Source organism: Lemur catta, chromosome 16 (genome assembly GCF_020740605.2).
Source record: "Lemur catta isolate mLemCat1 chromosome 16, mLemCat1.pri, whole genome shotgun sequence".
Taxonomy (NCBI): domain Eukaryota; kingdom Metazoa; phylum Chordata; class Mammalia; order Primates; family Lemuridae; genus Lemur; species Lemur catta.
The window spans coordinates 2,488,199-2,511,411 of NC_059143.1; the positions used below are offsets into that span (position 1 = coordinate 2,488,199).

Below are 23,213 nucleotides of genomic sequence, written 5' to 3' on the forward strand. Positions count from 1 at the left end.
GCAGGCCGCCCTCCCGGCCAGGGCAGAGGCAGGAAAGGTGCCCTCCAGCCCCTCCGCAGGCCGTCCTGAGGCCCTTACCCTGGTGGGAGGCGACGGCCAGAGGGGAGCCAACCGCAGAGGCCGTTTGCGGAGAGCTGCTGTTCTCAGCGAAGCAAGGACGTCGCAGAATCACAGCCCCAATTCCCTGGGGTGGAGAGAACCCAGAGGCAACGTGTCGCCTTGTGCCAGATGCTCGTGAAGCGGGTTGCCCTCTTTCCTTGCGTGCCAGGCCCGCTGCCCAGGGCCCGGCTGGTCGGAGCCGCACTCGGCTCCTGCCTTCCCGGGGATTTTAGCCAGTGGAGGAGGCAGCGTCTGAACACCCGCCACAGCGGCTCGCTCACTCAGCCCGGCGTCAGTGCTGCCAGCGAGGGGGACACGGGGGCTGCGCAGAAGCTGCCTCCCCAGGGGAGTGCCGGGCGGCAGAGCGTCACTAGCAGGTTCTGCTCCCGATGGCCCGAGGCCTGGCAGGCTGGGGAGTGGCCGTGTGCTCTAGCTGGGACGCGGCAGGGTGAGGTCCCTTTGCTCAGCAGGGCTGCACCATCCAGACACCTGAGACTCAGGGATCCCCCCAAGTTCCACAGTGGCACTCCAAGTGCTGGCCTGTTTCTGGCGGGACCGTGCAGCAAGGCCTTCGCTTTCTCTCCAGCCCAGCCAACGGCGGCCGCACCTGCTCGGGCCTGGCCTACGACTTCCAGCTCTGCAACCCGCAGGACTGCCCTGACTCCCTGGCCGACTTCCGCGAGGAGCAGTGCCGCCAGTGGGACCTGTACTTCGAGCATGGCGATGCCCAGCACCACTGGGTGCCCCATGAGCACCGGGATGGTGAGCCAGGCAGGGAGGCGGCGCTGGGGGCTCAGCAGGCGGGCCTGGGGTTGGGGCAGGGACTTGCCTTGGCCTGTGCCTCGGATCCTTGTAGGGCGAGGCTGCCGCAACACTGGGCTGGCGGCAAAGCCCACCCTGGCCGGTGTGGCTGCTGGGGCCTCTTTCCTGGTAGGGCTGCGATCCCACAGCAGCCGGAACACCTGGCATGGCCGGGGACGCCGGGGAGGGCGGCCGGGCTGCAGGCTTGCTGGAGCCAGGCTTCCACAGTGCTGATCCGGTGGGTGAGGCTGGGGCTGCCACAGTGCTGATCCGGTGGGCAAGGCTGGGGCTGCCACAGTGCTGATCCGGTGGATGAAGCTGGGGCTGCCACAGTGCTGATCCGGTGGGTGAGGCTGGGGCTGCCACAGTGCTGATCCGGTGGGCAAGGCTTGGGCTTCCACAGTGCTGATCCGGTGGGTGAGGCTGGGGCTGCCACAGTGCTGATCCGGTGGGTGAAGCTGGGGCTGCCACAGTGCTGATCCGGTGGATGAGGCTGGGGCTGCCACAGTGCTGATCCGGTGGGCAAGGCTGGGGCTGCCAGTGAGGTCAGCTGGGGGAGGGACGGGGCTGACTCAGCCAACAATCTGGTGGCCTCTGACCTCTATTAGGACTCTCAGTTGCAAGTGTCAGAACGTGTGACTCCAACTGGTTTCAGTATTAAAAGGCATCTATTGGCTCATGGAACTGAGAAGTCTGGTAGCCTCGGGCCTGGGGGTGTTTGTATTCCATTTGGGTTCCCACCCGCTGCCGCCCCATCATGGGATTTTAAATGTTCAGTTTCTGTTCCTCCGGGGCATCGGGCAGGGGAAGGAGGCCAGGTGTGGGTCATTGCTCCAAGTATGTTGCACTAGCGGAGCGCCTGCTCTGTGCCACATGGGCAACGCAGAGCTGGGGGGGATGGAGTAGATGGTGTCCCCCTTTAGGAGTGAGGGGGCTGCGGTGTGGTGGCCCAGAGCTGCCACCTTTGAGATAAAGGCTGAGGAGTGGAAGGGCCAGGGCCCTGCGACTGAATCAAGGGGGCCTGGTCCTCATCCGGGACTTCCGAGAAAGTGGAGAAGGTTCTGCAGGTGCAGCCCTGGCAAAGCACCCTTTGCATCTGCCCAGAGCCGCAGTCTCCACCCGGGCAGGGCCTCGGCCTGTGAGGTCCGGGCTGCACCTGTAGCCCGGTTGGCTCAGTTGGGAAAGGTCTTCCTGAGCCCGGCACCACCAGGGCCAAAGGCTAAGGAGACACGAGACAGGAAGGGGGTTGCCATCACCCTCCCCTTCCCCTCGCTGTGCCCCTGGAGCTCAGGCCACACGGGGGCGGGTGAGTCCCAGACCCTGGGAGGAGTCTGTCCCTGCCTGGTGTGTCTCTTCTGCATGCGTGGGCAGCTGTCCAGGCTCCTTGCTGACCCCTGTGGCTTTCCTTCCAGCCAAGGAGAGATGCCACCTGTACTGCAAGTCCAAGGAGACGGGGGAGGTGGTGTCCATGAAGCGCATGGTGCACGATGGGACGCGCTGCTCCTACAAGGACGCCTTCAGCCTCTGTGTGCGTGGAGACTGCAGGGTGAGTGCCGCCCGGCCCGCATGGTGTCCGCGGCTCTGAGTCTCAGCTTCCGGGGTGCCGGCTTCCGCTTCTCGGGGTCACTGGGAAGGTAAGGGATGTTACGCATGCAGTGTCAGAAGCAGCTCCGGGACCAGGGAGGGCAGGCCCTGAGCAAGTGTCAGTTATCCCTGCCCCGTGCCGGGGGTTCTCGGGCGCCAGTGTGCCTAGGATTCAGCCGGGAAGCTGGGGCTTCTCAGACGTCCTGATTCCATAGATCAAGGCGGTGGCCTGGGAGCATGACCTTTGACAAGCTCCACGGTGACTCCGATGCACAGGCTCCTCGAGGACCCCTGTGAAGCAGCCCCACACTTGCACTCTGCAGGACGCTGGGAAGTTTACTCTGGGATCACTGTGGTCTCATTGGTTTGGCACTTTGTAGAAATGCCCTGTCCTGTTTTCCTTTATTATTATGTCCTTGGCTTCTATCTTAGGCCACCACAAGAAACATCCATGGATCACCTTAGCATGCAATAGTAACATGAGCACAGACTTGCCTCTGCTAGACTCCCCTGGAAACTACTGGAAGCCTCTGCTAGGGTTGTGTAGAAGGGACCGACTCTCATCTTACCCTCCTGAGAATGGCAGCATCCTCAGGATGCCTGTGGCAGAGCCTGTTGGAGTGCTGCAGGTACCCCTCAGTAGGGGGCGTGGGCCACTCTCCGCCCACAGGACTTCGGGCGGCCACAGGTGGCCGTAGGTGGCAGGGCTGGGGGAGGCTGTCAGCTTGAGCCCAGCAGGAAGGCCAGGCCTTGCATCTGGCTCAGAGACAGTGAGACCAAATGCTCAAAACAATCGCAGGCAGCATCTGCTTCGTGCCCGTGGGATTGTAACTTACAGAGGTGACTGCATGAGGCCAGTGCCACCAAAAGTGGAATGTATTACCTACATTGCCCAAGAGAAGGGCCCAGCACGCCATGCAGGAGGCAGGAGCAGGGGCAGAGCCTGGCCAGGGCCTTCACTGGGGCCCCTCGGGACGGGCCAGGCTCGCAGAGTGAGGAGCTCAGGTTGGGCCAGTCCGAGTCACTCCGGAGGGCTCTGGGCTTTGGGGTGGTTTCCAGTTGCCTGGTACCTGACCCTGGGATGCTTTAGGGCGCAGGAGGTACTGGCGTGGTGTGTTGGGGTTGGATCAAGGGGGAGTTTGGGCTCCAGCCTGGGGACGGGCTGGCCCACGTGTGGAGGGTGCCCCCCAGCCCGCCTGCGTGTCTCCCAGGGCTGGCTAGACGCAGGAGGGGAGGGGCAGTCTCTCCCCGGCCAGGAAGACTTTTAAGATGTCAAAATATCATCAGATACAGAAATTTAAAAAAATAAAACCATAACTAATGCAGGCAGTAAACATGGGAAACATTTATAGTGGAAGTATCTGTAGATACGGCTGTGAGCGTGGTTGCAAATCTAGTGGTCCCGAGCACGGACTCCCTGCGGCAGCGAGCCTGGCTGGAACTTCACTCCTAACGTGATCGTTAAAGAAGAACGGGTTGAGTATTTCATTAATGGTGATTTCAGTGGATAAAAGCAGGTTGCTAGGTTTTGCATAATTAGAAAACACATGTATTTACATACAGTCATGTGTCACTTTGTGACAAGTATATGTTCTGAGAAATGTGTCCTTAGGCGATTTTGTCATTGTGCCAACATCGTAGTGTGCACTTGCAGACACTTAAATGGAGCAGCCTACTGCACACCGGGGCTTGCTTTGCGGGGTGGCCTGTCGCAGCCAGGCAGCAAGTGACTGTACTCAACGTGGCAATTGTAGCACAGTAAGTGTTCATGTATCTAAACGCATCTAAACATAGAAAAGACGCAGTAAAATATGGCATTATAATCGTATGGGACCACTGTTGCATATTTGGTCCATTGCTGACCGAGATGTAATTGTGCAGCAAATGACAATGCGTATGTATGGTCATGTTGCAAAAGACAGAGAACAACAGGGACAAAAGGGAAAGGTTAAACACACAGAGGAAATGGGCAGTAATAAGATTAAACATATTGATCTGAATGATACACATGATTGTGAGACTCCTCTTTTAAAAGAATCTAATATTGGGTAAAAAAATAACATCCTAGTGGATGCCATCAATTAGAGAATAACAAAACACAGTGACTCAGGACGTCACAAGTCAGATGGCAAAGATGTGCAAGAGATCAGAGAAACATGCGCGTGCACATGCACACACTTGCACACACAAGTACACACTCGCACACACAAGTACACACTCGCACACACTAGTACACACACAGGGCAGGGAATTGAGAGAATTAGGCATTAAATGAGGCCAGCAGGGCCACTCTGATTTAATAAAGGGCACAATGCACTACCTTGACGAGGTAATAACGTGCCATCAGATATGTCATCTAAAAACTGTAAAAAGGGAGAGACTGAAGTAAGCTGGCACGTTTCCTGACTCTGATATGCGCGGACAGGACTGTGTGACCGGCTGGAAGCAGCAGGAAGGCAGCCCTCATTAGCACCTCCTTAGCAACGCCCCTCAGGCCACAGCCTCCCGGTCACTACCAGCGTCTTCCACCTCGACTTGCACCCGACCCGGAATCCAAGCCATCAGCCTCCTCTGGCCTCTGACGGTGGCCAGTAGCCATCATGGTCCTGCAGAGCCACTCGGTGGTCACATTAGCCCTGTTTGGGTCTAAGGCAAGATTTCAGGCCAGTGGAAGGACTGGCCCTTGTTGGTCTTTTCTGCTTGGTTAGAACATTGGCAGTGTCTCCTGAGGTCAGGCGTCATCAAGCGTAGATGCTGTCCCAGCCAGGACAGGCCACACCCCTGATATGAGCCAGCAGGTGTCCAGACAGAAACCCAAAACCGCTGTGTCGAGCCGCTCCTGTAGCGGGCAGGCAAGGTCCTTTCGACTGATTAGGCTCATGCTGATTTCAGAAATAATAAAAGATGAAAACAAATGTGTCTTAGAATTGAGGGGAAATGGTGAGAGGCCACTTCAATATCTCTCAAGGTCTGCCAGGCCCAAGATTCAGTCTGTTTCCCTTTGCTCTACCTCTATGACACTCAGGACAAATTTTCAAATGTAGCATGTGGCTACATTTTTTGCTTTGTCCCGATGTCCTGCCCTTTTCCAGCACCAGTTAGTGTCTTCGGTTGTAAACGGGCTCCAAGCCTTTTTAGAAAGAGATGTGAGTCCGCGAGTACTCCTGAGTCCGAGCTGCGCTCACTGCGGCTGGGGCTCCCCCGCTCGTGCCGTCACGGGGCCCTGCCAGCGCCGCTGCTGACGTGCACATGTTGCGGTCCCCTGCCTCTGGAGCTGCTGAGAATTTTCACTCCTGGTTACTCTGCAGGCAGAGAAACTACCGGAAACCTGAACACTACTGTAATTCCCCTCGTGTTAGAGGCAAACCCTCTCCAAGGGGGTACGCGTCCTGGCCTGAAAAGGAGGTTCTCCCCCTCCCCCCCCTTCTCGTCCTCAGCATCGTCTCCATCCCTCGCCAGGACACGCTGTGCCAGGAACTACAGATGTGTCACCAGGGTCATCTCCCCTCACCTTCAGCAGGGGCCAGATGTGGAAGCAAACCTTGACGGTCTGAGGGACACGCCCTCTAGGGTTGCGTAGCCAGGAGATGGCAGCTCTGTGCTTTCAGCCTGGGCTTCTGGGCCTCGAGTGCTTTTTTGGTCTCAGTATGTCATGTCACTTCCCTTTGGTAAAATTGTTTTCTCAGGAACCATTAAAACAAATAGGAGCATGTTTGTCTAATTGATTGTTTTCCACCCTACTTACTTCCAAAAATGAGTCAGTCAAAAAGCTTACTATCCAGCCTGAGCAAGAGTGAGTCCTTATTGCTTTAAAAAATAGAAAAATTAGCTAGATGTAGTGGTGGCACCTGTAGTCCCAGCTACTTGGGAGGCTGAGACAGGAGGATCGCTTGAGCCCAGGAATCTGAGGTTGCAGCCTGGGCAACAGAGTGAGACTCTGTCTTAAAAAAAAAAAAAAAAAGCTTTAATAAAATATAGATCAATAAAAGTTCAAAGATCATGAACTTCTTCCTATCTACACATTCACAAATGATGCATGAACTGCTATTCTGTAGCTCTCCATGGTCTAGAGCCCCTGCCCTCAAAGGTCCTTGCAAGACAAAAGTCAGAAATCAAAGAGCAAAGGGAAAGGAAGTGAGTCTCTCCAGCGGTGGTGGTAGGAGGGTCTTTAAAGGAGAATTGGCACTGTGCTTCCTGGCAGCCAGGGCAAAGAGGGAAACCTGTGATGCTGTCATGCACTCTGGGACAGCCAAGGAGAGCAGACCAGCTCAGAGGAGAGGCTGTCTTCCCTGTTTAGTTCCAAGAAAGGTTGGTCTGGGCGTCTCTGTGGAAGTGGCCTGGGGCAGAATGCCCAAGGTCATTGGTACGCAGGGCTCTCCCCATGGAGCTTCTGTGGCTCCAGGGATGGGGGGGCTGCCAGAGCTGCAAGGGCTGAAAGAACCTGTCTTAGTCTGTTTTCTGCAACTATAACAGAATACCAGACTGGGGGATTTCTAATGAAAAGAGACGTATTTAACTCTTGGTTCTGGGTGGTGGGAAGTCCAACAGCACAGCACACGCAAGGCTCCGTGACCCACCAGGGGCCATTCTGTGGTGGGAAGGCAGAAGCAAGTATCAGAGACAGAGGGGATCTGGCTGAACTCAGTCCTTTATCAGGAGCCCAATGGGTGGGCAACAGCATCAGGCCATTCGTGGGGGCAGAGCCCTGGGGACCTGACCACTTCTCAAAGGCTCCGACTTTTACTATTGTTACGATGGCAGTAAAACTTCAACATGAGTTTTGGTGCAGGCATTGAAACTGTGGCAGAACCCGAATATGTTCCTGCCTCTACCAGGTAGCCGGGAGCAAGGGGACACCCCCACGCTGTGCAGAATAGTGTTAGTTACTGGAGTGGCAGCATGGAGGGGCTAGCTCTTGCCACTTCCTGCCCAGACATCCTCAAGGCAGACTACAGAGGACACTGGATCCCTGGTGCAGAGTGAAGCTTGGGGCATCCAGGCCTAGCTCTGGGTGGGAGCCCTGGAGGGGCCACTGATGGGGCTGTGCTGTGTGGATGACCTGGGCATGTGGAAGGGCCGAGGGGGGCCAGGCCACGACACGTGCCCAGAGGCCAGCTGCGCCGTGCCAGAGCAGTCTCGGGTGTGTGGCCCTACCTGGGCTCTGCGGCTCACATGTTCCGGCTGTGGGGACTGAGGCACAGCGAGCACAGCTGGGTCGCCGTGGCACGCAGGGCCTGTCTTGCCCCAGAGCCTGGTCTCCTTCCCCTGCGTTGGGACTGAGGGCTGCGGAGGGGACACGGGCCGTGGCAGGGTAGGGCCCCAGGGAAGAGGGTGTCTCCCGTGCTCATGGCCCCTCCCCCTGCAGAAGGTGGGCTGTGATGGGGTGATCGGCTCCAGCAAGCAAGAGGACAAGTGTGGTGTGTGCGGAGGGGACAACAGTCACTGCAAAGTGGTCAAGGGCACGTTCACGCGCTCGCCCAAGAAGCACGGTGAGTGAGCCCTCGCCGGGGTCTGAGTGTCTGCAGCTCCTCACGCCCAGGCCGGGCTGGGCCCGGCTCGTCCTTGCCGCTCTGTCTTGGATCATGACTGTTCTCGTTGGGGGTGGGGGGATCAGGGAGGGTGAGGCAGAGGCAGAATCCTACGTCAGGGCAGAGGAGAATGGGGGCCCAGGTCACAGGGGTCAGGGCAGAGAATGCCAGGTTATAAGGGTGCCCAGGTTGGGCCTTTGGAGTCTTTATTGGAGATCAGGAGCCCCCCAGACCTCCCGTGACACCCAGCTGGCCTGTCTGTCCCCGGCTCTCTCCTCCTGCCCCAGCTGGCTGTCAGCAGGGCTTTGCTGGACTGGTCAGTGCAGCCTGCAGCCTGGGTGCACAGCAGCTCCGTCCCTGCAGGGCTGCCGGATGGGGCTGGGGACCACAGGGTCCCCGGCCAAGGTGGGCTCTGGGAAAACGGCCCTCTGGGAGAGCCTCGTTCTAGAGCAGTGCCCTTCCTGGCCCTCTGCCCTCTGGGTAGGCCTGCGGCAGCTCTGTGGGCCTGGCCGTCCTGCTTCTGAAGTGGGGAGAAGCCACTTAATTGGCCTCTTTAGGAGCAAATGAGCGGGGCTGGTCTCAGAAGTCCCGTAAGTCAGGTGCTCAGCGGGGCCTCGCCACAGCCCGCCGGAATGCGGGGTCTTTAGTTTGCAGATGCGCAGAGCTCAGAGAGGCCAAGCAGCTTGCGGACAGCCCCTCCCAGATGTGGCATCTTAGCTTGGTGACTCGAGGGCCAGGGTTCCCACCTGGGCGGGTTCCCAGCGGAGGAGGCCGAGGGAGCACCTAGGATCCGATGTGGGCAGAGGGCCAGCACAGGAAGCAGCAGCAGCCCTGGGCCGCGCCCCGGCCCGATGCACCGGCCCTCCTGGCGGCCTCTCCTCGGGTGGGCGGTCAGAGCCCAAGAAATCCCGGGGCCTCGGGAGCGCCGCGGTGGCACTGCCTCCGCAGGCGAGGCCCCTCCTCTTCCCTTCTCTTCCCACATTGTCTTCCCACTTCCAAACAAAGGTCACATCAAGATGTTTGAGATCCCCGCCGGAGCCAGACACCTGCTCATCCAGGAGGTGGACGCCACCAGCCACCATCTGGGTGAGTCTCAGAGCTGGACAACTCAGCGTCCTTGAGACCTGGCTCCTCTGGGATGGGCAGAGGGCCAGGGGTCAAGAGGCCCGGGTTGTGCGGCTGGAACCTGAGCTGGGGCGGCCCCCCCACCTGTCCCTTGGCCTGGGGCCTTGCCGGCAGTTTTCTCCCTGCGGAGAGGCCCCCGGGGCTGGACTGGGTCAGGGGTCCTGAGTGCTGCGGCTCAGCGCCCACAGCAAGTGGCAAACATCACTCTTCTAATATTCATTTTCCTCTCTCACTTATTTTAAGAGGAATCTTTATGTTGCTACCTTAATGCAAATCCGGTACCTTAGGTAGAAGGTAAACATAAAAATTGATTCCCAGACAAAAAGACACCTCTGTCCCAAAGCTGTTTCCTGCCAAGGTCTCTGGGACGGAGGCCCACGCTGCGGAGGGGCGAGTGTCAGGGAGGAGTCAGGCCCACCAGCGCCAACAGGGGCTTCTCCACGACATGGACAGAATTAGAGGGGACCTTCTCACTCGTGCCCTGTCTGTGCTGCCCCAAAGTCACCCAGAAGTCCCCAGCAGCCACCTTCCAGACTGCGGGAAGTGTGGGCTCCCTGACCAGCCAGGTTCTTGCTCCTGGATGGTCTGCAGAGGCCCAGGGGCCTGAGGGCCTCCGGTCAGGCCAGGCCTCTTCGTGGAGCTGCTGGGCCTCAGCCAGGCCACAGTCACCGAGGGGGTGGAGAGACCCTGCTGTCTGGGGACGTGGGCTTACCCCTCGTGTCCAGCAGATGCCTGTGCCGGGTGGGGACCCCTCCCTCCATGCTGCCTGAGGGCCACCAGCTCCCACTGAGTGCCCTAAAGAGACAGCAGGAGGGGCCTGGGCAGCTGCCAGGCTGCTTCCGAGGAGGCCCTGCTTCCAGGGCCTGGGGGGCAGATCCAGGAAAGCGCACTAGGGTGGGCAAACGGTGCGCGTGGGGGTGATCTAGTCCCGGCAGGGCCTCAGAGGGCAAATGGGCTCCCAGAGCGATTTGGATGTCAGCGGCACAGACACGCTGGCAGAGGGCGGCTGGGGAGACGAGGGGCTCTGCTGCCCACGACTCCCCCACCAACCACACCAGCAGCCCTGCAGGCCTGCCCCAGCCAGCCTGGGCCCTGTCCCGGGGTGCCTGCAGCCAAAGACTTCCCCTCGCCATTCTCAGCCGTCAAGAACCTGGAGACAGGCAAGTTCATCTTAAACGAGGAGAATGACATGGATGCCACTTCTAAATCTTTCATCGCCATGGGCGTGGAGTGGGAGTACAGGGACGAGGATGGCCGGGAGACGCTGCAGACCATGGGCCCCCTCCATGGCACCATCACCGTCCTGGTGAGCTGAGGCCAGGCCGAGCCCACTGCCTCCTTGCTGCCCAGGCAGCGGGGCAGGCCCCCTGGGGCGGGGCTGGGGAGCCTGGAGCCCTGCACCCCTGCACCCTGCGCGCTCCAGGCTGCACTCTGCACAGCCTCCTTGGCCTGCCCTTTGCACCCAAGGTCTCCAACGCTGTGTCACAGCCAGGAGGGGACATGGGCCCATGATTCGGGGCTCTGGGCCCTGTGTGACCCATGGGTGACCTTGAGCATACTCTCTCCTCTAGGGCTTTGGTGTCCCTGTGTGAATGACATTTGTAGCTACCATCCGTCATGCTCATTCACGTGTACTGTCACACTGAAACCCTGCGACAACCTTGGGGGGGTAGTCAGGGCCCAGGAAGCCAGACCACCAACCCCAGGTCACACTGGACATGCCTCTAAGTAGGACTGGACCTCAGATCTCCTGGGTCCAGGGCCACAGGCTGCTCCTGGCTGTGGGGACTACTAAGGGGGCTGGATTCTCAAATCACCTCTGAAAATTTAATTTTAATTGCATAAATGACATATTTTATTCGTCAAAAATGTAAACACACAGGTAAGCCTGTGGTGCCCTAGCGAGCATGCTAGGGGTGGGTCCAGTCAGCCAGCCCTGCGCTTCACCGTGGGCGCACCTGTGAACATGTGTGATGAGGGCCAGGGGTGCTCTGTGTCCACCCTGTGCCACCTGCTTGTTTCATAGGACATGAATCAAAAATATATATTAAATAAAATGTCTTTAAACAGAATCCCACATAAAACAAGGTTATACACGGATCAGTTGACAAAGCTGTGACCAGAGGCTTGTGGGGACCTAGCCCGTGCCCCGGGGTGCCCCAGCAGCTCTGGCAGAGCAGCCCGCCGTGAGCGCCGGGAGTGAGTGTGCCCCGGGCTGATGTCCCTGCACCAGCCTCAGAGGGAGGGAGCAGAGCAGGGCAGACACATTCATGGCCGTCCTGGGTGGGCACAGGTTGTCCCAGAAGGAGATGCCCGGATCTCACTGACGTACAAATACATGATCCATGAGGACTCGCTCAATGTTGATGACAACAATGTCCTTGAAGATGACTCTGTGGTCTACGAGTGGGCCCTGAAGAAGTGGTCTCCTTGCTCCAAGCCATGCGGCGGAGGTGAGGGGGTTTCTCAGAGTTGGGCCCTGAGTGGCATGCGGGTGGCCGCGAGGCGGTGGGAGCAGCCCCAGGCAGGGCCCGGCGTGAGCAGAGCGTGGGGCCGGCCCCCAGTGCTGCGGAGGTCTGGCTGGGCGGGAGGGGCTTCTGGGCGCGGGGCTTCCCGAGTGGACGCTGCCCTCCCGACCGCCGGGCCTGACGCCGGAGTGAGCCTGGGCGTGGGCCCAGGGTGGGAAGACTGGCCCTGGGGGCTGGGGCGGCTCGGCAGGGACCTTTGCCTGGGACCTCTGCCTAGCGGGTGGGCGAGAGGGGTGGGTGTGGGGCATCGGGCCAAAGGCAGCATGAGACCATGCTGGCACGGCCCGCCTGGCAGGACCTTGGCCTGTGGGGGGATCCCACCACGGCATCGGCAGGACCGGCCATGGGCAAGGCTTGGGCAGTGCTGGGGACACCTCTGGGAGGCTCCTCCCTCCCTCTGGTCATTCAGGAAAGCCTGTAGACCTTCCTGGGGCAGGGCTGTGCGCAGAGGGTCCCATCTGTCCGATGTCCTCACTGCTCCTGGCGGCTGGATGAGATAGGCGGCCGGGGGCCAGGACAGACCTCCCTGGGATGGCAGGCCAGGCCCCACGGGGGGGAGCTTACCAAGGGAGGGGCCACGGCCTGGGCAGATGGCGTCCCCACCCTTCGCTGTGCCCCCACGTCCCGCTGGGACTTCATCAGCACGTCCTGCTGATTCTCCCTCCTGCGTGTCTCTCAGACCCGCCTGCCATTCCCACCGTCCCGGTCACACCCTGGTCCTGGCACCTTCCTCCCAACTGGGTGTCCAGTTTTGCCCCCAGAGTGACCTCGTAAGGGAACGCGTCAGACCGTGTCCATTCCTGGTGTCAGAGTCTTCAGCTGCTCCCTCTGCTCTTGGGATTAAGAGACAAAATTCCCCTCATGCCTCCGCGGTCCATGGAGCTTGCTGACGTCTCCTGGAGCGCTGGCACCCTGTCCGTGGCCCCCTAGGCCCTGGCCGCACTGGCCCCCACTGCACAGGACGCCCCACTACATCAGCACCCCTCCTTCCTCTGCTTCCTGGGATGACCCCGACGCCCGGGCTGGCCGGCTTTTTCTCGTCCTTTTGTCTTGCCCCCCAGGCTGGGGCTTCGCCACCATTTTCCTCTCAGGCTCTGTCGTTCCGCTGGGGGCTGCCCTGTGCGCTGCAGGGGTGGAGCAGCACCCCTCCCCCAGTTGTGACACCACCCTGCGGGAGAAAACTGCCCCAGTTGAGAACTGCCGCACCAAGAGTGTGGCGGAGGGGGACGTGTGGGCCTGCACCCAGTGCTGGTCCAACGCCTGGCTCGTGCCAGGGCCCCCGTGAACACTGAGTCACGATGGAGAGGACATACGGCCTCCGCTCTGGCCAGGATCCAGGGACGGGACCGTGGGAGAATCCAGGGAGGGGACTGGTGGGGAGAAGGTGGCCTCTCTCTGCGCCGTCTGGCGCCCTCCCAGAGCTCCCAGCACCCTCGCTGGGCTTGGGGCCCTGCTCCATCCTCCACATCATCTCAAGGGTGCGGAGGAGAATGCGGCTAGGACCACTGCTGGAGCCCACCCCTCTGTGCCCCCCTGGGGGCTGTGCTGCCCCATAGAGCCCCCTCCAGCTCTCTGTCTTTAGGGTCCCAGTTCACCAAGTATGGTTGCCGCCGGAGGCTGGACCACAAGATGGTGCACCGAGGCTTCTGCGCCGCCCTGGCAAAGCCCAAAGCCATCCGCCGGGCATGCAACCCACAGGAGTGCTCCCAGCCTGTGTGAGTGCCCCTGGCTCGGGTCCCACTAGATGGAGAGAGGCTAGAGGCTAGCAGGGGCTCCCATAGAGGGAGGGGTGGGATCTGAACCTCTGAGCAGCTCTGGGCATGGCGATGCCCACGGCATGGAACAGGGTCTCTCTCACCATGTTCCCTGGAGTCTAAGACGCTGCAGGTTGGAAGGTGCACCCCAGCTTCAGACCTCCTAACCTGAAACAGTGGTGTGCATCTTAGAAATGACAACAAATGGTGATGCCCAGATGGGGAAACTGAGGCTTAGAGGGCCCAGGGCTGGCCCCCAGTCCTGTGGTAGATGTCTCCTAAGCAGGGCTTTGGTGTCAGGCCTGGGGCTTGGCCAGATGCACTTCTGGGCCCAGGTTCCTTTTGCGGGGCCCTATGAGGGGACGATGGTTGGTAACTAGGCAGATGGGGGCTGTGCAGGACAGGGTGCTGAGAGTCCACACTGCTCCCGAGCTCTGCCCAGAAGGATTCGTGACGTCAGTAGGTCAGGACAAGTGGCAGGGTCAGGGGCCTGAGAAGGGACAGAAGGCAGGCAAAGCTCCACAGCCACTGGCTCCACCAGGGGTCTCACCGCGGGGGACATGCATGGGATTCATCATCAATAGGACCTGGGCCAAGTGAGCCTTAGTTTCCCCCTGTGCAACCCTGCACGGCTGGCAGCTTTGTAAGAACGGGAGAATGTGGGCCGGGGAGCAGAGGAGGCTGCCTGCTCTCTGTTCTTGTTGTCCACCTGGGCTGCAGGGAGTGGTGCTGGAGTCCAGCTGGGCTGGCTCTCCGGGGGCTACAGGGGCCTAACCATGTGCCGCTCTGCCCTGGCAGGTGGGTCACGGGCGAATGGGAGCCGTGCAGTCAAAGCTGTGGGCGGACGGGCATGCAAGTGCGCTCCGTGCGCTGCGTTCAGCCAATGCACGACAACACCACCCGCTCTGTGCACACCAAGCACTGCAATGACGCCCGGCCTGAGAGCCGCCGGGCCTGCAACCGTGAGCTCTGCCCTGGTCAGTGGCGGGCTGGGCCCTGGTCCCAGGTAAGTGCCTGGACCTGTACCTTTGGCCCCCAGGGACCTAGGTGGCTAGGGCATTCCACTTTGGCATGTGGGCCTGGACACAATTCCTGTCGTGGGCCACGTCCCGTGGGTTTCAGGGCACAAGTGGGTGCCATGAGGTCGGTGCTCTGCTGAGAAGCCCACTGGAATGTGTGTCTGTACTGCACAGAGGCCCCTGGGTGCCACGGGGGGCTGGAATCCCAGGAAACGGGAGCCTGGGCTCCAAGGCACAGTGGGCTGCTCAGGACTCCGGGATATGAGAGGAGGTCTGGTCTCATCTCAGAGGCTGGAGAGGCCGTCTAGAAGGCCAGTCCAGCTCACGGGAGGGAGATGTTCAGTAGGGCTTAGACGTGTGCTCAGTCCAGAGCCTGCTGGACTGCATGGTGGGCCGCATCCTGGAGCTCAAGGAGAGTGGGCTCAAAGGCCAGAGGGACAGCTCGGGGGCAGGGGCCGAGCACCAGCCAAGGCCAGGCCACAGCTGACATGAGCTCTGACAGCCAGCCCACAGGCCTGGTATGCCGGGGGTCCCTGAGGTCATCCTCAGGCTCAACAGCCCACTGGGAGGACTCACAGGGTTCAGAAGTTGCTGTGCTCACAGTTGTAGTTTGGTACATTGACAGGACACGGTAGAATCAGCAACAGGAAAGGGCACACGGTGTGAAGTCAGGAGGAAACCAGGCACATGCTCCTGGGTGTCCCCTCCCAGTGGAGTCACAAGGGACACACTTAATTCTCCCAGCACTCACGTGTGGCAATACATGTGAGGTGTTGCCAACCAGGGAGGCCCAGAGCCTGGGCACACGGGGTTTCCACTGGGGGCCACACAGGTATTTAGTGCCCATGTGACTGACCTTGGACCGCAGAGGGAAGCAGGTATTCCCCATAAACCACATCACTGGTGTGAACTGCCTGGACCAACTGCTATGGCATGACTGAGGCCTCAGACATGCAAAAGCACTCTTGGTGGCCAGAACCTTCCATGGGCGTGGTTCCCAGGAGCTTCCCAAGAGCCAGTCCTAAAAACAGGCCCTTGTTGGGAATATGCAGGGTTTGAGCAACCCAGGTCTGCTCTGTCAGCCCTTTCTCGAACACACCACAAGGACTGGAGAGTTTCCCTTGGGCCGGGCTGGGCACGACTGCTCCTTCGGGCCCCTCCCTGTTGGTGTGACGGGGCAGAGAGGGCACTGGTGGCGGAGCCTTGAGTCTGGGGGTGATGAGACCTGTTAGAGCCTCCGGGACTTGGTCAGAGCTTTGCTGGTGGCCCACAGGGCACAGCCGCTGGAGAAGGGAGGTTCTCACTGAGAACCGGGAGTGCCAGGCCCGCACCGCCTTGAACAGTGCTGACTCAGCCATGCAGAGAGACAGGCACCTGTGAGTCTCCTTCGGAGCCCAGCAGACTGTGGCGTGCCCTGGAGGTGGCCGCCCCAGCCCGCTCACACGGCTGGGGAGCTGAACGGTGCCTGGGGACTCTCCCCCTGCAGTGCTCGGTGACCTGTGGCAATGGGACGCAGGAGAGGCCGGTGCTGTGCCGCACCGCAGACGACAGCTTCGGCATCTGCCAGGAGGAGCGGCCCGAGACAGCGAGGATCTGCAGGCTTGGCCCCTGTCCCCGTAAGCCCTCTGCTCCCTGCCCCCGTGTGTGGCAGCCCCGGGGCGGGGGCTGGGGGTGTGGTTCAGGCAGGTTAGCCTCTTCCCCAGAAGTGGCTGGTCGCAGTGACCTTGGAGAAGCGGAGCCCTCTGGGCCAGGCTGGGGCCTTTCCCTGGTGGGAAGTGGAGGAAGTCGGCAGGCACCCTGACCTCTGCACCGGCTCTCCCCGCCCCTGCGGCCCTGTGCCCACTCGGCAAGCCGGGGGCTGCCAGGTGCCCTTAAAGGAGAACCACCCCAACATGCTCTGACCCGGCGGGGGGCCCAGCCTTTGCCGCAGCCCCCTCTCTCCTCCCTCTAGGAAACGTCTCCGACCCCTCCAAGAAGAGCTACGTGGTGCAGTGGCTGTCCCGCCCAGACCCCGGCTCGCCCATCCAGAAGATCTCGTCAAGTAACCGCCCCGTTTATAACTCTGCCTCTGCCCTCCAGTGCATGCCCTGCGCCTTGTGGAGCTTGCCGTGGGCCCCCCTGCTCTCTTTCTATGGAAAGCTCCCCTGACTCCGAGCGCCGGCGGTCCCTTCTCTCCGGCCTCGGTGCTCGGCATGTCCGGAGCCCGCGCCGGCAGGGCCAGCCTGGCAGAGGCGTGGCCCGGGGCTCTGGCCCCTTGTATCAGGGCCGGGACCTGGTTGGTGACGGCTTGTAAAGGGGCAAAGATCTGTCGTGGTGCTGGAGGGGTCAGAGGCCACAGTGCGAATGTGACCACTTTGCCACGGGGCCACCGGGCTGCAGTGGGGGGACTGGCTGCCCCTTCGCACCGCCCATCGTGGGGCGCGGCCGGAGGGGTCTCTGGGGCGTGCGGTTTCGCGTTGCTGTGCCATGCGGGGGACCCAAGCCCGGGTTTCCCACGGTGCCAGGGGTTTCCGGCTGCCACCACCGCTGCTGCTGCTATGCCACCCTTTGCTGAGCGTCCTGACTCGTGGAACTGTGGCCTGCTTCCACCCGGCCTTTGCGTCCAGCTCACACAGCCCCCGCCCGTTCCCTGTCCTCTCAGGGGTCCGGATGAAACAAAGGAGGCAGGGGTCGTGTCCCTGCGGGGGACCTGGCAGTCCCCACGCTTCCATTCTCTGTCCATTAGCCCCAATGGCCTTTCTCATCGTGCGCACAAGACCCCCGTCCATAGGGTTGAGCGAGAGTGATACGGATGTGCCTCACCTACCAGTGTGAAAAATACAGAATTACCTCAATTTTTATTGCTTTTTTGCTTAGAAAAACTATGTAGAAAATGCCTTAAAGTTGAAAGGTAACAGAATTGGCTGCTGATGCCAGCTTCCGAGGGGGGACGTGGTCCAGGTAGGAGGCAGTGAAGGTGTCGGGGGAGCCGGTGGATCCAGCCACCTTTTGCCAAGTTCAAGGTTTCCGACCCCGCACGGCCTCGCTCCCCCAGCTGAGCGCCCGAGCATCCTGGGCGCGCTCAGCCCGTCCCCGCGGGAGGGAGTCGTGCGGGACCCGCCGGGCCAGCCGGCGCCGACTGTTGCGTGGGGCCGCGCGGGGGCTCCGACAGCGCGGCCGTGCACCCGGGGAGCGGCCCTCCGCCGTGACCGCGCAGCGCACGCCGCCCTCCGTCGGCCGCGTCCTAGCGTCCCCGCCGCCCGCCGGCTCGGACCACTGTTCTGTAAATACCGGTGTGTAACGCGTGCCGATCCTCACGACTGTTAACTTGCAACTTTGCCGGGGCTGTGTGAGCGCCGCGCGCCGGGGGAAGGTGCCATACGGCCCTGGGCATCGTGCTCTGTCTATATGCACTTTGGTTTTTCAGGGACATTTTATTAGTGTTTTGTATGTATTTAATGACGTATTATATAGGTTCCATTGTTGTTGCTTTTCCGGTTTTTTTATGAGACAACGTTAGTGTGTGCCAAAGTGACTGTGAAAATGATCTTTTATTCTTACTAATGATGGAAAGACCTCCTGTCATGCATCCCACAAATAAACTCAATAAAATTCCGTGAAACTGGGCGCTTTGCTTGGGTTTGGCAAGCTGATGGCTCGTTTCTCTCGCCTGGCTGACGAGGCTGAAGAGCTGTGCGTTCACTCTGTTGCAGCAGTCACCCCGTTTCTTATTCAAATGACTTCACTGCCCCACGTAGGTATTCAGGTCCCTTCCCCAGGCATTTTTCCAAATATGACAATAGCCTGTGCAGACACCCTGGGGGCCCTCGATTGTGACTGCAAGTGCCAAGCGAGCGCCCGCACGTCTCCTGTGAGACGGTGGTCTCGGGGGCCGGAGAAGCCCCAAGAGGGTTTCTCCTCATCTTTGGGATCAGAGTCACCTGCCCTGACTCCAGGCACAGTTCTCTAGGCTACTTGCTCCAGGACGGAGAGGTGCCCAAGTGGCCCAGGGGGCGGGGGGCTGGGCAGCCCCAGGAGAGTCTGGGTCCGGGAGGGGAGGCCACCTGGGCAGCCTGCCGACATGCGGGCGTGTGCGTGTGTGCTCAGCCGCGCCTGCCCGTGTCTCCCCAGCTCCACCCTGGGGAGCCGCAGGGCCTGTGTTCACTCAGCTTGCTGACAATGACCAGGCAGAGGGTCAGGGTTCAACAGGGACCTCAGGAGCTGGGGCCTGTGCTGTCCTGCTGGCAGGAAGCTAACTGCTCCGTTTTATGGAGTACTGAGGAGTCTTCTGCCAGGGAGGAGTAAGAAAGCTCGGGAGACCATGAGAGAGAACAGTGTGGAGCAGCCCAGCACCACGGACACAGTCTTGGGGCACAGGGCCAGGCCCCAGGTGTCAGCCTGCCCAGGGCTGTCATTAAAAGAAATCGCAGCTCAAGAGAGACAAGGAGCCCCAAGAAAATTGTCTGCCAGTCCTTCGTTCCTTTCAGTCTGCCTCCCAGGGATGGGTCAGGAGCAGCTGCCCTCTAAAGGGGCCCCAGTGAGAGCTGAAGACAGACTGCCCAAAGCCCAGGGGCCGCACGCCCAGGGGACACCCACGGTGCCATGGAAGGCATGTGGGGAGGACGGGGTCACTCGCTTTTTAACTAGCCGCATGAGTTTCTGAATGGCAAAATGGGTGACTGCTGTACTGAGAAAAGAGAAAGAAGTATTCTCCACCCAGCGTTTCCCGCAGAGGGATGGGCGAGGATGGCGGTGCGTGAGCATGGCCGAGGTGCCCTTCCTGGCTCCCCTGCCACACCGCCTCAGCTTGACAGTCCCCCGGGGGACCAGCCTCAGCGTCTCACAGCTGCTCACTCTCCTCCAGCTGTCAGTGTTGCAGGCAGGAGTATCTCCTGTGAGTTTGATGCATGAAAGTTTCACTTTAAAACTGACCAAAAGGACTTAAAACGTTTCTTTGTATTTATGTTTAGGGTCACCTTTGTTTACTACGGTAGTTTTCCATGAACAATGGTAGTATAACATTTTCTTCTACAATAAATATTAAGTTTAAAAAGGAGTTAATTTAAAGGAAACTACTAAGCAAATAATAATACAGGTGGTATTCGGCTATGGCCAAGACCGTGAGAGTGGCACACAATGACTTCAGCTTTGGAAAAGTGTCTTAACTCTCAGAAGCTGATTGTCATTCACAGGAAGACAAAGTCTTGCTAGTTAATTGCTGCTGGAAATGGCTGTCGATCAAGTATTACAAAACCGAAATTCTTATCTTGGTGGAAAGCTGTCACCAGCCAATGCCTCAGGACACATCATTCATCTCTCTGGTCAGTGATAATACTTAAAAATACACAACCACTGGTGTACTTTTTTTTCTTTTGGAGGTATGGTCTCGCTCTGTTGCCCAGGCTGGAGTGCAGTGGCTTGATCAGACAGAGCTCACTATAACCTTGAACTCCTGGACTCAAGCAATTCTCTTGCCTCAGCCTTCCAGGTAGCTGGGACTGTAGGCACACATCACCTTGCCTAGCTAATTTTTGTATTTTTTATAGAGACAGGGTCTCACTATGTTGCCCAGACTGGTCTCGAGCTCCTAGCCTCAAGCAGTCCTCCCACCTGGGCCTCCCACAGTGCTGAGATTCCAGGTGTGGGCCACCTTCCATGGCCACTGGTGTACTTTTAAGAGCAGTTAGTAGTGATTATTTTGAAATTTTTCTAGGATGATATTAGCACAGCCAAGCTCTTGGCCAGTGTTTTTTTTTTTTTTAATTGTTTATTCATTAATTGACTTATTTTTATTTTTAAAAACTGAGAGCAATGCAGCCCATTGTTCAGAGGAAATCAGGCTCAGAAATCCACCACGTAGACAAGGTGGAAGGAGAGCCCAACCCCTGGACCATTGCCGTTTATTCAGGGGACATTTACTGAGCATTTCCTTTATGTCAAGCTCTGATCCAGACACGCACTTGACCAGGGGGCAGCCAACATTTTCTTTAAAGGGCCAGGTAGTAAATAAATATTTTGGATGTTGGGGCCCACGTGGTCTCTGTGACAACCACTCAGCTCTGCTGTTGTAGCGGGAAAGCAGCCATAGATAAGAAATGCATGGGCATGGCCGTGTTCCGATAAAACTTTATTTACAAAACCAGGTGGAGGGATGGACCTGGCCCGTGGGCCATGGTTGGCTGACCCCTGTGCTAGACTCATGGTCTTCAGGGATCCCAACGTGGCAGGGAAGACAAAGGCTAACTGTTTAATAGCAATCTTGTTATTTGTGTGAAGGAAGAGGCACAGGTAGCAGGAAAGGTGTCACTGTGTGGCAGGGTGGCCCTCCCCCAGCACCATCAGGCCCCGGCTCCTTCCCTTGTCAAAGCCTAGGGGGGGAGGCTGCCCCCGGCTCTTACCAGGAGCCTGCGTGTCTCCCTGTGGGCTGTGATGGGGGGTTCACGTGTTCAGACTCTGGCTGCCAGAGGTGGGGGCCCTACCTTCCCCTTACCCCAACCGCAAACAGGACAGTCCAACGTTACCTGCTTCATATCCTGGGCATCTGTATAAGATTTCCATCGGAGGAAAGTGTTTAACAGTTTGAAAGCCCTGTAAGCCACATCTCAGGACCTTCTGATTTGATTTCTGGACCCCCCCTCCACAAGAGGCCCCCCACCTTCCCCACTCCACATGGTGAGCACGTTTCTTGGTCTCAGTGTTAGGGAGACCTGGGCTTTTCCTGAAAGGCCGGGGATTGCTTTTATCTTTGCACAGTGGATTCTGCAGCCAGCCATGTTTCCTCCTTATTTTGTCCACTTGGAAGCTCAGAGCCAGAGTTGAGTCACCTCTGCTGGTGCACACCTCTGCATGTTCTTCCTGCCTGTAGCCTTGCTGTTTGGGGTCCATAATCTCCTTGTTTTGGACTTCCTCAGTCATTCATATTTATCTTTTTCATATTTCTACCTCTGGTTAACTGCGCTAAGCTCTGGTACTAGAGGGCCATTCAAATATAGCCTGAGGCTCTGCCCTTTGGAGCTTTCAGGATAATGAAAAGGTCTGGGAACTAGTCCCCTCATATGTGAGCTTGCCTGCTGGGAAGACATGGCACCGTGAGACCACGTGCTGGCAGGATCTTGCCTCCTCAGGGAGGTGGGCGATGCCTACCTGAGGAAGATGTGTTCCAGCTGTACCTAAAGGATGAGGGTGGCAGCTGGAGGCAGAGGGGAGCTGCAGTATGTGCAAAGGCCCTGTGGCCAGAGGGAGCTCAGTGGAAAGCAGGGCTCTGAGACCTGGGGAGGCTGGAGAGGTGAAGGGGACAGGTCAGGGGCTTCAAATGGGGGTGTGTGTGACATGGTCATATTGTCGGTTAGAAAACAGCATTCCGACTGGCGCAGGCTAGCTAGATGAGACAGGGCCAGAAAGGAGGCTCTTACCATGTTACGGCCAAGAGGCAGCTCTGCCGGGGTGGAGGTGGGAGAGAGGGGAACGTGGACACATCCGCGGGTGTCTAGGAGGAAGCTCAGACGGACTTGGAGCTGACTGGCTGGGAGCGAGGGGAGGAGGTATGAGGACACCCAGTGTCTGGCCTGTGTGCCTAAAGGGCCATGCATTGAGGCAGGTGGTGCCAGCAGAGGCCCTGAGCTGGGGCTGGACGTGTTGGGTCTCAAGGACCTTTGGCACCCAGTGGGGACTTAGGGGTGTGTGTCTCATAGCAAGTTGTACGCAAGAGTCTGAAGCGTCAGGAGTTGGGGCCTAGGGGTCTGAGTCACCAGCCTCTCAGGGAAAACGACAGGCTTGAGCAGTGGCAGTGCAGAGTGGGGGGGACGACGTCAGGACCGCTGGCCCTTGCGCGGGGAGGGCGGCTTGCCTGTTGCCGCAGGAGGTTTCAGCAGGCCAGACGGCTTCGGCTGTCACAGCGCCGCATGTTGGTGCTCAGGATAACTGTCAGGTGCGGCTCCCACCCAACGCCCACCCTTTTTCCTCCCTCCCTCCTTCCTTCCCCTCTTCTGTCCTTCCTTCCTTTCAGTAGGAGATGAGGGCAAATAAGGGAAAAGGAGGGCACATCAGGGGTATGGGGGCAAGGTCTGAAACCATCTTCGTGGGGAGCGGAGAGACCGGAGCGGGCAGTGTGGGGGCCGTCGAGGTCAGTGATCAAGAGTTTATAGTGGACCGCATGCCCCTCTGATACGACGTGTTCTTTGCTATTGAGTGATTTTTTTGTAAGTCATCTAAACTTCTAAGTTGCAGAGTGAGGTGGGGGAGAAAGGAGGGTGCGACTTCGGGAAGACACAGTGAAGTGAGCGCGGGGCCGGGAGAGCCGACGGGGCGGGCAGGGAGCAGGGGGGCAGGGAGCAGGCGGGCAGGGAGCAGGGGGGCAGGGAGCAGGGGGGCAGGGAGCAGGCGGGCAGGGAGCAGGCGGCGCTCAGCGGGGCAGGGTCCCCGCGCAATCTGCCCGCAGTGGCCGTTCTCGTGCGGGAGGGGAACGGAAACGTGCCGGGCAGGATCCGCCAGGGCGGCAGCAGGTTTGTCTGGCCGCTGGCCGGCAGCCTGGTCGGGAGGGCCACTGGGCGCAGGAGCAGTGCCAGCACCGGAGGCGTGCGGGTAAACTGAGGCAAGCGTAAGGAAGCCCATGAAAGCTCCGGTGATTTTCCGGATCATCTGGGCAGTGTGGGCCAGGGCAGGACGAAGGGTGGTGGGGCGTGGTGCGGCCTTGGCCACGGCTGTGGAATTTGCTGTATTGGGCTTTAGGAATTGGCTTTTTCAGGTTTAATTTTGTTACAGTTAAATAGATTATTGTAGAGTCAAACTCTGCCACAG

The 23,213-nt window shown here is 59.1% G+C and overlaps 1 protein-coding gene across 2 annotated transcripts in view; it reads left to right on the forward strand.

The window, feature by feature from the left end:
- Positions 1-23,213, forward strand: part of ADAMTS2 (ADAM metallopeptidase with thrombospondin type 1 motif 2) — a 142,764-nt gene that overhangs the window by 115,784 nt on the left and 3,767 nt on the right. Inside the window, exons 10-19 of one of the 2 annotated variants that reach the window (XM_045527756.1) lie at positions 686-861; positions 2,313-2,446; positions 7,850-7,973; positions 9,018-9,098; positions 10,277-10,443; positions 11,431-11,590; positions 13,248-13,380; positions 14,218-14,425; positions 15,925-16,054; positions 16,390-18,033. In XM_045527756.1, coding sequence (XP_045383712.1) covers positions 686-861; positions 2,313-2,446; positions 7,850-7,973; positions 9,018-9,098; positions 10,277-10,443; positions 11,431-11,590; positions 13,248-13,380; positions 14,218-14,425; positions 15,925-16,054; positions 16,390-16,586 — 1,510 coding nt within the window. In that variant the 3' untranslated portion in view covers positions 16,587-18,033. Of the gene's footprint in view, positions 1-685; positions 862-2,312; positions 2,447-7,849; positions 7,974-9,017; positions 9,099-10,276; positions 10,444-11,430; positions 11,591-13,247; positions 13,381-14,217; positions 14,426-15,924; positions 16,055-16,389; positions 18,034-23,213 lie in introns of those variants that run through there. The other variant, XM_045527757.1, reaches the window with a different exon arrangement.